The following is a 14,383-nucleotide window of genomic DNA, read 5'->3' as shown; positions in this document are numbered from 1 at the left end:
TGAAAAAACATTTCCTCAATTAAGGATAAACCTTGTTCTTGACAAGCATTAAAAAGCTTTAGAGAAGGCATCGACAAAGGGTTACGTTAAAAAGTTTACAAAGAAAAGGAAATAGTATAATTAACTAAAAAAAATCCTAAACATAGATTTTTCATTTTGATAACCTTTCAAAATAGATAGAACCCAATTTTGGTGCAAATTTTTATTTTGGTTCCCAAGGTATCCCCCAACCAAAAAACAGACTAATGTACAAAAATCTATTTAGGGAACAAGCCTCCCCCAACAGATGCCAATATCATATGCAATTGTTAATAGAACGTGATCTAAAAATTCTGGATTTTGATGATAGATGACATGATCACAATTTTTATCTGAATCACACGATTATTTCACCTACAAATAAAAAAATACAATCAAAATTTTATCAAACAAAAAATTATTTTATTATCATGCTGATATTCATTAGTATTTTTCTTTTTACTGATGATCTTGCATCCGTTACTCTTATCAAACTGTGATCCCAGTCATCACACCCTATGAATAATAAAATATTACTATCTGAGACCAAATTTTGCTTAATTTGGAAATACAAATAATTGATTTAAGCAATTATCAAAAAAGTACAATTAAACCTTAAAAAAAAAACGGCTAACTATTTTTAGAATGCGTTTTTTTTTTTTTTCACTTTCTCATGGATAAAGATATTATAAAAAGCACGGATACCAATCACGACATTGACACATTGATAATTAAATTAAAGTGTTCGTATTGTATCAGTATCAGACACACCTTTGGTGCTTTGCTAATATAAGAAACGATAACAAATGTAGCATGATTTAAACAAAGGGTACCTACTACAAGAGGATTGAATATTATTTTCATACCACGGTAAATCATTATAAGTTTAGAACAAATGAACTACAATATTGAGATGCCGTGAGCATGCTTAAAATGTCATGTTGTTCTCGTCACCACTAGTATCATATGATAAAGGAAAAGAACTGATACCTACACGATCAGTACTGGGCAAATTGGGTTCCTTCTGAAACAAGATCCAAATAACACGCTTTAAGCGCAAATATCTACTGTTTGGAGCCAAATTCCACGAGCCTTCTCCATGTTGTATGCCAAATTCCTAATTATGTTGAATAAGCAGTTATGTTCTCTGACCTATTTGCTTGAAGTTAAAGAAATTGCATCGAAACATATACTCACATGGGCTTATAAAAGTAATGCTGAGATTTCATAATTTAACGACCTGAGAAGCAAGGAAACTTTTTCCCTCAATCATCTTCATTGTCATCCATGTTGCCGTTGTGATTATGATTATGTTTTTGAGCTTTATACATTTCAGCAACCTGAAAGAAAGTGATTAAAGAATGACCCAATAATTCAATTTTATTTCCTCCATTCCTCCTTCTCAATCGTCTATCATGTGTATTGTTAGTCTGACAATGAAGGATTGTATTAAACTTTACCTGCTCAGACGATGAGGCCTGTTCAGGAGCTTTGTCAGGCCGAACTCGTACTAGACGCGGAAATCGAAGAGATATGCCCTTTATTTAGAAAATGTGAAAGTACCACCACTAGAAGTTAAAAGCTATCCTCATCAACTAAACAATGTTAACCAGTAGGCCTCCAAAGTAAATTAAAACACTTGTATCATCAATTCATTTTTTCCTAATACCTTATCGGAATGTACTGTGCCAACTGCAGCTCGGTAAACAGGGCTAATGGTCAGGTCTGCAGCTTTCACCTCCCACACCTAGATGAAATAAGATAATATATAACTAATGCAAAAATATTTGCTACTGAGCATAATCCAATTTTATTGGATAAAAATTAAATAGCACCAAAATATAACAAGGTGTTCGCAAAAAATTATGCCAACTCCAGGTCTTGCACTTGTTTAAAAATCAGATAGCCGCAATAATAAAAGTAAAAAAAATTGTTACCTCGCTGGCATCAAACCAAACATCCGGTTTGATTGCTTCTCCATATTGATAATATGACTGAAATGAAGGATCATGTTTGAATTAGTTCATAAAAAACTAAGCATGACTCCGAAAAGGTTCAAAGAGAAACAAGAGCCACTAACCTTTGGTTTGGGAATCACTTTAGAGCGAAGGCTAGTAGAACGTTCTTCAAGCACTTCTTCAGAGAATCCAGTTCCTACCCATCATAACGTGTGAATACATGAGAGAATTAAGTTTAATAATCAAAGGAACTCAGTATTGACATGACAGAATAAAATACTTACCTATCTTACAAATACTTTGAAATTCTTCATTATCATTGTCATAGCAAGCAAGGAGAAAGGCACCGTAGACTCCTACAATACATCATGTCACTAATTCATTTAAGACCACTTTCACTTTGAGCTAAAGGTTTGTGTTAGCAGCACATAAAGGCCTAGCCATATTCCAGATGTAATTGGAAATATTACAGGTCAGTGGCTTAAAAATGATAAGAAAAGTAACAAAGATAGACATTGCAGCATTAAAGAGTGTGTTTCATGATCACCTGTACGTTTCCCACGACCGTGGAAAGCAGCAATAGGCACCAAATCTAGTGAATCCCCTATACTGCAAAGTAGAGCCAATATATAAAGAGAAACACAATTAATATAAAACTGAAATATGAAAAATTAATATTGCGTCCTTACTTTTCCATATAATCTTTCTTCAGTTTCAGCCAGTTGAGCGACCGCTTGGAGGGTTCATATGTAGCATCTTCATTTAATGTTTTAATAATTAATCCCTCACAACTGAAAAGCAAGAGATAAGGCAAATGATAAATAAGTGTACAAATTATTGCAAGAGAAAACAAAAGTTGTAAGAACTGTGAAAGTTAAGTATACACCTAAGCAGTCTAATGTCTTAAAATGCTCATTAAATGTTTTTGATAATAATGTAATCACATGAAGGTAACTAAAGGGCATACTGAATTAGGAAGAAGTGGTGCAAATAATTTCAACTGAAATCAAGAAATTTCTATCTAAATGAATTTAAATTGACTAGAAGAATTATAAAAACCTTCCATCAACAGCTTCATCAAGAAATCTCTGTATTTCCTCAATATCATTTGATGTTATTGATGTTGCAAACTGAAGGAATCCAGATTCTTCCTCAAAAGAAGCATAGAGATGCTGCAGAGAAGAAATTGGGCCCTCATTACAGATACATGACATACAATCAGGAATTAATTTTTAACACAAACATTTGATGATAAACAGGATAAAAGAGATTCAATCGGCCTGCCTCCCTAGCAAACTGAAAAATCTTTATGATTCTAATCTTCTGTGTTCCCAACTATAAATCGTTGCATTTCTGTTTGAAATACATATTTGAACAAGAACTTGATAAAAGACCACAAGCCAAAGCCATCCAATTTTACTATAAAATGAAACTGCTGGCAATGCAAAGATAAAAGGTTTTACCTCTCTACGGATTTTCAGGTTTTCCTGAAGAAGTGCTTTACCATTAAGGTACAACATATCGAAAGCAAATATGCAAACTTCAACTTTTATGTCACTCAAAGCTACATTTTTGCGGGCCCGAGTACTAAGCACCTGTCAAGGTATAAGTTTATAACATTATATAATCTCAACTTCTCAAACTCAATAATTAAATGATGTAAAAATAATTTTGATCTACAAAAGGATTTAATTTTGATCTACAGACAATGTAAAAAAAATTAAAACTATAATTAAATGATGTATCAACATTCTGACACCCATAAAGATAACAGGCCAGCAATGAGGTTACCTGGAAAGGAAGGATTCTCTGTTTTGCACGATCATATGCAACAAGTTCACAATCAAGAATAAATGATGATACCAATGTTTTCTTTAACCTGTTCACTGACAGCAAATATCAGAAAGCATGATGTTGAAACACTGTATAGGGAAGCAACTGGTATATACTTGTCGAAATATAATCAATAGTCACTGTTTGTTTATGTAGGAATATTAGAAAAATATCTCAACATATTATTTTATAATAAAATAAATTAGTATTTTAGATTATCTCATTGGTTCTCATATTTCCTTATATATCATGTTTTGTTTCCTTTTTATTAGAATTTGGAGTCTAATGTTGGTAGAAATGATGATTAGTACCTTGTCTTCTTTAATGATATCCAACATATCATTTGCATCATATCAATGTTCATTTTATTATTTTGAGTATTAATTTCCTCCCTGCATATCTAAAGGACAAAACACTATAATTTTAATATAGTATCATTATAATACCATCCTCTACAACCTATCCTTGTCACAATTTTACCGCTGAGTTTCACCAAAATATGGAACTCTAATATCACAATGTCCTTATCTCAATGTGCTTATCTGGAACTCTAATGTCACAATTCTTTTCTTTTCACCAGAAATTCACAAATTCTTTTCTCTATTATTATTATGAATGAATATTCTTTTTCCTCCTTTTATTTATAAATAAAAGATTAAGCACAAAAACTTCAACAGTTTCGTTAAATGCAGCTTCAAGCAATTGGGAAAATGTTCAAAATTGGCCCGAAAAGATACTATCAGACCTCAAATACAATATTTCTTAACTCAGTGTGACTGTTTTTTACCTTGAAACTGCAGCAACAACATCAGGAAACTTCCCAGTATTCCGTTCAGCATTTCTACTGTAAATCTCAACCGAGCCATCCTCCAAGTAATGTATCTGTCTCAATACAGAAAATGTTATTGCACAGAATAAGTATCATAAGCAGTATATTTCCAATGAAATATTCGACCATGAAGCATCACCTGAGCACGCTCTCCATCGTATTTGTATTCACATGTAAACTCCACATCCTGGAACTTATCTAAAATTTCAGATACACCCTTGGTTGCTTTTGACAACATAGGCCCAACAGGAACACCAGGAGTAAAATTACATTTGTTTGGAAGTTCCCATACACCATCCGTAAGCAGTGCAGACAACATTTTGTCATAGTCAGGAAGAACAGAGTAGACTTTTTTAACAATCTTTGCAGCCTGATGCAAAATGAAACCAGAAATAAAAAACATATACAAAAGGAATCAACAGCAGCTCTCCATCTTCAACTCTTCGTGCTAATGCACCCCAAAAGTTTAAAATGCAAAGCACATATCGCTATTTCACCCTAGCCTCACAAGAATGGGTCATTTAAACTAATGTACTGTACTTCAATAAGATTAGCTTACCTCTTCAAAAGGAGACTGAATTCCAAGAGGCGGTTTAGAATGTTCTTCAGTGTACACTGCAGCTTGGCCTAATGCAGCTAAAAGAGTTTGCTCAGCATATCCAATTCGCAACTTGGTCTAGAAAACAAATCCAAGTAAGTAACTTATAGAAGTAAACCCACCAGATAATTTGAATAACAGTTGAATTTCAACCTGTAGCAAACGGATTATATATAGAGGTTCACAATCAGTTGCAGCAACAAGAAGTGACTTTATGTGATTCTTTTTCTTCTCTTGACTGTTATTTCCAGATTCCTGTAAACATTTATCAATAAGAGAAAATCAGTAGCAAACTCTAACTCTCAATTAAAAATTGTTCCAAATCCCAAGAATTTCATCTTTTCTTCTCTTATAGCCATGCCATTTAACTTCCAACATACACACAAACACAAAACAACAAAAACAAAAATCCAGCAAATAATTTCTTAACCCTTAGCTTTTGGCATAAGACATATGCCTGCAAGATAGAAAAGCTATAACAAAAGAAACTCTAACCAAAAAGGCATTATTTTGGCGCATGCAATGTAAAATATCAAATAAACTTTCAGACCATGATTGAGTATCAAAACAAGCTGCAAAAGGCTGTCGTGTTTTATTGACAAATATCAAAACAGGAACAGATAACACGGTCCAGGTCATCAATATCAGATTATCTCGAATTTATATTTGTGAGGTCTCTGTGTTTTGACCACATTATCAAATACAACTAAAGTATCCATGAAAAAGCTCATGCTTCAATTGTTTTCTGTAACTGTTTTCAATATTGTATGGAACCCAATAATTTTAAGGTCTATCTTATCCATCAGCAGACCAACTTCAATTGCTAACTGCTCAGTCTCACTGCTAAAACAAATTATATATAAAGGACTGAAACATTTGATAAAGAATAAACTTATGTACACAGTACTAAATGCTGATATCTTAAACAACAAAGCACCAAACTTAAACTCAAAAATTGACACTATCATACCTTTTTCTTACTGGTTAATGTTATAAAAATTGTATATAAAGGACTGATATACACAGCACTAATCACTGATATCTCAAACAACAAACCCACAAACTGAAACTAAAAAATCGACACTGTATACCTTTGCAATAAGACGAAAGGTGTTGAAAACCTTCCTAATAGTCAAAGCATCAGGCTTCCGCATCATAGACTGTGAAGAACGGCTAGCTTTAGCAACCAAACCCAAGTCACCTTTATCCTGCAAACAACAAACTTAACAATTATCATCATCTTAAATAAAACGACAACTACAATAATGTGAAAAAATTGGAACAAACAAAAAACCTTATACTGAATTTTAATCTGTTGTTCAGTCCTTCCACACGCCTCGGCGAGCGCCTTAATAATAGAAGCATCTCCGATTCCCAATTCTAACCCTTCATGCGCAGGAGCAATTCTGTTAGCAGAAAGATAAACAACGGGAACAAGATCCTCCGGTGTAGACTGAATCACTGTCCTCAATAGATTGCACACAATGTCAGTCATCACAATCCTTCCGGTCTCTTCCGAAATCAAGTCGAACGCCAAGCATAGGAAAAGGAACGGTACAGGTTTGTCTTTCCCCCAGCAAGCAACGGAGCTGGGATTGAAATCAGAGGGTTTTTTCTTCAGATTCGGAACTCGTTCCTTTAATTCGGCAATAATCTCCTTCGAAGAAAGTGAAGATGACGTGTTGCGGATCTTGTTCGGTGGTTCTGGCTGAGCGATCTCTTGAGGTTTTTGAACGGTTTGGAGGGTTTCGGGGGTTTTGAGGTTGTTAGGGTTTTGGGGGAGAGTGGATGGAGAAGCGGAAGGGGGAGGGGGAGGGGTTTTTCTTTTTTTGGGAGATGAGGAAATGGGGAGGGGTTTCTTTTTGGAGGCGGCGGCGCGTGCGCCAGACATGAGAGCGTCGAAGGCGGAGGGAGGAGGCTTTGACATAATGAGGCGAGGGAATGAGAAATCGAGAGAAGGGGGTTTAAGGGAAATGCGGAAAGATAAGGGAAGAGAGAAGCAGGGTTTGAAATGGAATGCGAGCATCAACGAAACAATGGTTAGGACGGGAAAGATGATATAAATGGCGGGAAGATTGGATGTGGGAATTTTTACTCACTTCGTGTTTTAGTTGCAGCGCCACCGGAAGAACACTCCAATTGTATTGTTCATTTAATAACGGACTACATTTTATGCCAAAATTCAAAATATCACTTTTCTAAAATAATCACTTTTCAATTTTTTTTCCGTTAAAAATAAAATTTTCTAGTAATTTTTTTAATTAAATATTTTTATAATTATTTTTATATATAATTTTTATTACATAAGACAAACATTAAATATAAAAACTAATATCTAAATTATTTATTATTAAAATTATATATTTTATATCTACAACGAACGAACGAAAACTTTTAAGATTTTTCTTCTTCTTCTTTTGTTTGTGTAGTTTTTTTTTTTTTATAAAAGAAAAAACGAGTTAAAATTCTTTTATTGTATAAACTAATTAAAATTTTGATGTTTTAAAATTTATAATGTAATCGATCTCTATTATAAATTTGTGTACCGAAAAGTTGTAATATTATTGGATGCAAGTTAGATTCATTAGAAAGTAAACTAGTTAGTTTTTAATTTTAATATTTTTCATGTGCAGAAATCTATTTAACTAAGTATCTGTTTTTAGTTTTAGCTAGTTACATATTTAGTTTAGAATTCTATCTATTTCAGCTTAGTATGTAAGTTTGTGACCATTATTTTGTAATTAACTTTTGATGAAAACCATTCAGTTTCACGAAATGATTTTTTATTTTAAAATATGGTATAAGAAGCTTTTTATGTTTTTGCTCCTCTTCAATATTCTTGTTGAGATTTTCCTCGTTGATTCCTTCCTTTTTATGTTTTTTTTATTCTAATTCTCTTGCATCATAGAAAGCCATGAATTCAATCTTCATTCATCATTTTGATTCTTCTGGTCAAGCGTTGTCACTCATAGAGAAAATTATTTTACTTAGAAATTAGGAAGAAAAAAAAACAAATATTATATATTTATAAAAATGCACAATAATCAATCATCGAAGAAAAATAACATACAAATCAACCGATAAAAAAAAACATACAAGTCACTTTTCATACATAACATTATTAATATATATTATTTAATTCGATAAAACTTTAAATTTAACGAGTAATAAAGAGTTAGATCTAACTTATTGTTTTATCTTCTTTGTCAAACTACATTAAAAAAAACATATATATAATAACAAAAAACTAAATATAACATATATATATATATATATATATATATATATATACACACACCAAGAATAACTAAAAAAATAAGAAGAGTACATAAGAGAGATATAATATAGTGTTCGTAAATTAGAAAAAATAACGATGAAGAAAATAGAAAAAAGAGGAAGAAAACAAGAAATTGGAGATGGAGAAAAAATAAATAAATTAAATAAGAGAAAAATGAGGAAAAGAATGTGCCAATAAGAGAATGAGTGTGGGTGAACACTTTAGGTTTCATAAATTTTATGAGTTGATTAGTGAGAACTTTAACCCTCAAACATCCCGTGTATCACATTTTCAATTTTGCATTAAAAAATTCGAGAGAGAACAAATTTAGAGGATTTTAAAACTATGTTTAAAAAAATAATAAGTTCCTTTATCCGGTGTTAATGTAAATAATAAAAAAACTAAAAATTAAATATTTAATGATAAATAATAGTATGTTAACTACTGAAACTAAAAAATCATATAAGTAAATATATTTTATTGAAATACAAATGTCACACATGCTATAATATGAAATTTAAAATATTATAATATATATATATATATATAAAGAGATTCGGATCTGAACCAAAACACGTCAAACAATAGAATGTCGTTCTCTTGCAGAATATACTGCTACTACCAGATAAACCAAGTAGAACCTGTAACCAAAAATTGGCCTTCAGTATCATCCAGTTTCAATTTTTTTTAGATAATAAATATTAATAATTAATTGATAATTTTATTAAAATTTCTATGATTAGTTAACAACTTATACTGGTTTATTTAATAGATAAGATATGACAGGACATAATATAGTACTACAAATGTATTTATATATAAGATTTTTTCAATCGATGTGTAAAAATTAAGAAAAATAATTTTTTTTATTAAGTTGGTCAATAATTTATATATTTTTTTCAAAATTATTCTTCAATTATTAAATAAGGGTATAATATTAGTGACAGTTGAATAAAATAAACATTATATATCATATATTTGATACTCACATCTTAATAAATATGATAAATTATTTTATTAGATGATAAAATTATGATTATAAAATAATTACATACTATCTTTACCATAGTAACTTTTTCCTCTAATCTTAATTATAAATTATATATGGATAGTTATATGGTCATTAATTATACAACTCCTCTTATTTGATATATATATATATATATATAAAAGTGCGTGACATGGTAGATATATATTCTACCCCACTCCTATTTGTTAGTTACTCATTTCCATAACTATAGTCCTTATATCAGATTTTTTATTCTATTGTGAGTATTTTTTAATCGATAATAATTACTCTCGGATCTAATTGTCATCCTTAAATTAATATTTAGAATTTTGTAATTAAAATAACAAAGATAAGATAAAAGAAAAATTGAAAAACTTAAATAGACTCTAAAATGGAAACCAATGTGAATATCACTTCGGGATCCATCTTCAAAATTTCCACTCTCTCAAATGGTGTTTTCTTACCGCGCATGATTTGATTTTGAAGGGCAAACAAAGTAGTAGTTGGGGGGAAAACGACAGAACTAAAAAATCATATTATTAATTGTTATAAAATGGTCGAAAATCACATCAAAATCAGAACAAAACCCAACACACACACAAAAAAAAAAAAACACAAACTCTCAACTCAAGTCTCAGCCATACCAAACACAACCAAATCCAATTATGAAATCATCCAAAAAAAAACATATTATAACTTTAAGCCACTGAACCTAATAAGTTCCTTTCCCCGGTCTTGTCTCTGTTTCACCTTCTTCCACAATCACTTTCACAAACCACTTCAATTTCCGTCGTTAATTTATTTTTAATTTCTCTTTCTCTTCCACACCCAGTTTCTCATTCAGTTACTATTCGTTATTATAGTTAAAAAAATTCCATCTTTTCATTAGCTACTTAGATCTGGTTTCTGACCCATTAACATTTTTACATGGAGCGAAGTGAATGAGATTAATGGGGTTCTTTTTTTCGTGGTTTTGAAGTGCTTTAGTAGAGAAAGTTTCAATTTTGATGTGGCGGTGTTAGTGTTGTTGTTTTTTGTGCATGTGAAAATGGAGGCTAGGATGAAGAAGTTTAGACAAGTGAGTCCTGAGAGGGCTAAAGTGTGGACTGAGAAATCACCAAAATACCATCAGAATCTTAAGGTAGCTGTGATTTATTATCTTTGTCGAAATAGGCAACTTGAACATCCTCATTTCATGGAGGTTCCACTTTCTTCTCCAGATGGTTTATACTTAAGAGGTATACAATGGAAGAAGTAAATTATTATTATTTTTTAAAATTTTGGAATGTGGTTATCGTTTAATTGATTTTTTTTGTGGATGGTGATTTTTGAGGAGTTGTTTATGTTTTGTGTGCAGATGTGATTGATAGACTAAATGTGTTGAGAGGTAGAGGCATGGCTTCTTTGTATTCATGGTCTTGTAAAAGGTGAGTTAGTTATTACACTTTCTATGTTCTTATGTATTATGTACTATTGTTCAATTTTTGTGTTTGTATGTTGAGAAAAGAGAAAGGGGAAAAGAACAAAATGGAAACTTGATTGGATTTATTATCTTTGCTCCTTGTTTTCTTTTTGAATGTTAGGAATGTGATTATTTGAATTTGGATACAGATACACTTCTCACCATTGATGTTTGTTCTTCATGTAATTCAGAAGCTACAAGAATGGATTTGTGTGGCGTGATCTCTGTGAAGCTGATCTAATTCTACCGGCTCATGGAAATGAGTATGTCCTCAAAGGCTCCGAGCTCTTTGATGAATCAAATTCAGGTAAAGTAGATTTCTGTCTATGAGGTGTCAGCTCAGTTGTAACTTGTAAGAGCTCGGTCTTGTAATCTTTAAGGACAAAGTTAAAATCTCGAAAATACTCATTATTGTGACTTTGATTGATAATAATTTAAAAAAGATAAAAAGAAATTATAGTTCATGAATGGAATTATATTCCTGCAACCTTAGCTGTGGTAGATTTTTCTTTTCAGATCGTTTCAGTCCAATTAGGGATGTTAAAACACAAAGCGTGAAGCTGTTGACGGGGCCAGCTTCTTGTCGGAGTCATGACGAAGCTTCCTCCTCTTCTAGCATGAACGGAAAAGAGACAAGACACTCCCAAGACGACGAGCTTTCCCAAGAACAGCATACAGGTTCCTCTGATGTTTCACCAGAGTCAAGAGCTGGAAAGAGCAATCCGCTAAGCTTGGCATTGACAGAGTACAAAATTTTCAAGACTGATGGATTGGCAGATGCTTCAACTCAGACAGAAGAAAATATTAGCAGATCGAGGACTCGGAAAACTTGCACAAGGGGTGTATCGACCGATGACGGTTCATTAGAATCCGAATGTCATGAAATATGTCAAACCGAAGTTCCACAAGTGAAACATAATCCAGAAATCTGCAAGGATACCATTTCTCCTTCTCCCACAACTTCAAGTCCTTTATCTTTTGGAGGAAAGACTGAAACTTTGGAATCTTTGATTAGAGCTGACGCTAGTAAAGTGAACAGCTTTAGGATTCTTGAAGAGGAGGACATTCGTATGCCAGCCAACACAAGGCTGAAGGCTTCAAATTTGCTGATGCAACTTATCTCTTGTGGATCAATATCAGTGAAAAACCACAGTTTTGGCCTTATTCCTTCGTATAAGCCTCGGTTTTCTCATTCGAAATTCCCTTCGCCGTTGTTCTCAACTTCTTTTGTGCTAGGGGAATTTGATTGCTTGACAGATAATCAAAAGCTTATGAACCTCAGATTGGAAGACAAAGAATATTTTAGTGGGAGCTTAATTGAGACAAAACTGAAGGAAGCAGAAACGCACAATGTTCTGAAACGTTCTTCTTCGTACAATGACGAGAGGTAAGAATCTTTGGAATAATAAAGAGAGGCATATATTGTTTGTTGTAATGAACTTCATTGTTTATTATTATTATTTTTTTTTTATGAAATACGCTTTATAACATGCCATTGAAAATGACTTGTAATCAAGAATTATTGTGGTTAGCTTGACGAATTCATGTTTAAGAGTTTCTGTAATTGGTTTTGATTGTTCATTCAATTAGAACACGGTAATCATCACATCTTGGCCAATTCACAAATATGCAGGACATGCAAAGAACAGAAACCAAAAGAAGACAAAGAGGAATCATCCTCAGGACATTCAAAATGCATTCCGCGATCAATTAAAGCTTCACTGACCAAGCATCCACGAAGCGAATCCATGAGATCCCCTATTTCTGATGGACCAAGAAACTCATCCGATAGAATTGACGGCTCCGCCATATCCTCAATATCATCTAACAGTAGCAGCCAAAGAATCACTGAACCTTCGTCTGGGAAGAAACAATCCAAGAGGATAGATTCGTTTCGGGAAGAAGAGGTGATCAAAATCGAAGAAAGTTAAGTGTCGACTCTATCATGTTTCCTTTAACATTCTTAAACTTATCATTACGTTCTTACAGTTTTCATCACAAAATAGACTAATAAAATTTGATGTTTGCATAACAGGCTTGCTTCGGGAGCTCGGGTTATAATCCAATCGAAACCCTTTTGCGACATGGCATCCGGAAGCTGTTAAAAGTTTTAATTTTAATTGTTTAGACAATAGCAAAGATGCTGGTTTATCAGCTTTAGTTTTAACTCAACATGATTGTATATAATTTGGTAGGTGCATAGGACTTTCTCCTAACCCTACAATGTGAAGTATTTTGACAATGATTCGTGGAAAAGAAAGAGAGGTAGTAGTGAAGGTTGGTCCTAGTGGTCGGTTTCCTATAACTATATTGTGCTGTTTAGAGAGGGACTTGTTATGCTAAAATGAAGTCATTGCACATGTTGTAGCTACAAGGCAGTTCCTTTTTTATTAATGTGGACCACTACAATTTCTAACCACATATTGAAGTTCTATTAGATCTAACGTGGTTTTGTAATGACTAAAATTGATTTTTAGAAAATTGATTTTAGTTAAAAGTGAATTGAATGTAAATAAATTTATGTTTGGATATGTCAAGATAAAAGTGAGTTTGATAGTAAATTTCAATGTAAATTTTGATTGGACTTAAAAGCTATACATTTTAGCTTCAAGCTAAAACCAATTTTAGAAGCAGAATTAATTTTACTCGACAATGTTCAAACGTGTCAAAAATTAATTTTACACATTTAAAATTGATTTTGACCTCTCTAAAATTGAAATCAAACATGCACTTAATCATTTCTTTCTTTGCTCCAATTTCTTTCCCCATGCATCATTTCTTTTGTATGCATATAGAATGTAAACAAGGACAAAAATAATAGCACATGCATATCACTCGATTGAAAATCATATTCTAAATATTTAGTTTTTAAAAACTACTTGTGAATATGCATGTGATTTGGGGTGTGGAAATTGATTATTTTGTGCACCTCTAGTTTCAATTCCATTATCGTGATCAAGGAAGAACAATCCATGGACTCACCCCCAACGACCTTTCTCTATTCAATTTTTTTAAAATCATACATTTTCACATAGAATTCTCAACACACAATAGCGTAGAACACCTAAGAAGGAAACTAAGAAATCCAAAAAGGTGTCTAAGAGCATCTCCAACGGTAGTCAAAATGAGTTCGTCCGTCAGGTGTAGTCATGTAACCTTCAGCTTTTGATGAGTTCACTGTTGGAGACGTGCCAAGCTGTCATTACCGTTCTCTCGTGAAGGACGGTACTTTGATTACGGTTACTTTTTTTTTATCTCTAAGAAACGACGGTGTAGAATAGTAGTACTGTTTCTTGTGACGATGTCGAAGAGAGAATTGGCATTGGTGGTGAAACTATTCACAATGGTGCTAGAGAGGCGACAAAATTTGCTTTATGACGGCGCTGCAATGGCGTTGCT

General features: G+C 32.6%; 2 protein-coding genes across 5 annotated transcripts; one reads left to right on the top strand and one right to left on the bottom strand.

Annotated features, from left to right (window-relative positions):
• LOC101509971 (DNA ligase 1) lies at nucleotides 1-7,390 on the bottom strand. 4 transcript variants are annotated; one of them, XM_027336001.2, is made up of 19 exons: nucleotides 6,531-7,387; nucleotides 6,328-6,444; nucleotides 5,390-5,491; nucleotides 5,198-5,314; nucleotides 4,778-5,008; nucleotides 4,597-4,691; nucleotides 3,768-3,855; nucleotides 3,440-3,571; nucleotides 3,036-3,148; nucleotides 2,666-2,767; nucleotides 2,524-2,585; nucleotides 2,261-2,332; nucleotides 2,099-2,172; nucleotides 1,956-2,012; nucleotides 1,688-1,765; nucleotides 1,479-1,556; nucleotides 1,216-1,358; nucleotides 1,009-1,135; nucleotides 1-393 (listed from the first exon to the last, which is right to left on the bottom strand). In XM_027336001.2, the coding sequence occupies exons 1-17, from the start codon at nucleotides 7,260-7,262 to the stop codon at nucleotides 1,284-1,286; spliced, it is 2,325 nt and encodes a 774-aa protein (XP_027191802.1). In that variant the 5' UTR covers nucleotides 7,263-7,387; the 3' UTR covers nucleotides 1-393; nucleotides 1,009-1,135; nucleotides 1,216-1,283. The 4 variants fall into 4 exon arrangements, with proteins under 4 accessions (XP_027191802.1, XP_027191803.1, XP_004506069.1 ...); XM_027336002.2 differs by having other exon boundaries at nucleotides 1,013-1,135; XM_004506012.4 differs by lacking the exon at nucleotides 1-393 and having other exon boundaries at nucleotides 735-1,135.
• A 2,705-nt stretch (nucleotides 7,391-10,095) lies between these two features.
• LOC101510503 (protein SOSEKI 3) lies at nucleotides 10,096-13,403 on the top strand. Its single transcript, XM_004506014.4, has 6 exons — nucleotides 10,096-10,760; nucleotides 10,880-10,949; nucleotides 11,176-11,291; nucleotides 11,501-12,371; nucleotides 12,618-12,911; nucleotides 13,020-13,403. Exons 1-6 carry the CDS (start codon nucleotides 10,571-10,573, stop codon nucleotides 13,087-13,089), a joined length of 1,611 nt encoding a protein of 536 aa, XP_004506071.1. The 5' UTR covers nucleotides 10,096-10,570; the 3' UTR covers nucleotides 13,090-13,403.
• Nucleotides 13,404-14,383: the final 980 nt, after the last annotated feature.

This window comes from Cicer arietinum, chromosome 6 (genome assembly GCF_000331145.2).
Source record: "Cicer arietinum cultivar CDC Frontier isolate Library 1 chromosome 6, Cicar.CDCFrontier_v2.0, whole genome shotgun sequence".
Taxonomy (NCBI): Eukaryota; Viridiplantae; Streptophyta; class Magnoliopsida; order Fabales; family Fabaceae; genus Cicer; species Cicer arietinum.
This window is presented reverse-complemented; position numbering and strand designations above follow the sequence as displayed.

Excerpts from the sequence above, each read along its gene's own strand:
- LOC101510503 (XM_004506014.4), top strand. The coding sequence starts at position 10,571 with ATGGAGGCTAGGATGAAGAAGTTTAGACAAGTGAGTCCTGAGAGGGCT. Across the intron at positions 10,950-11,175 it reads TATTCATGGTCTTGTAAAAG|AAGCTACAAGAATGGATTTG; the intron begins GTGAGTTAGTTA and ends CATGTAATTCAG. Across the intron at positions 12,912-13,019 it reads GTGATCAAAATCGAAGAAAG|GCTTGCTTCGGGAGCTCGGG; the intron begins TTAAGTGTCGAC and ends TTTGCATAACAG.
- LOC101509971 (XM_027336001.2), bottom strand. The coding sequence starts at position 7,262 with ATGCTCGCATTCCATTTCAAACCCTGCTTCTCTCTTCCCTTATCTTTC. Across the intron at positions 3,856-4,596 it reads GTTGTTGCTGCAGTTTCAAG|GTTAAAGAAAACATTGGTAT; the intron begins GTAAAAAACAGT and ends GTCAGTGAACAG. Across the intron at positions 2,768-3,035 it reads GATGAAGCTGTTGATGGAAG|TTGTGAGGGATTAATTATTA; the intron begins GTTTTTATAATT and ends CTTGCTTTTCAG.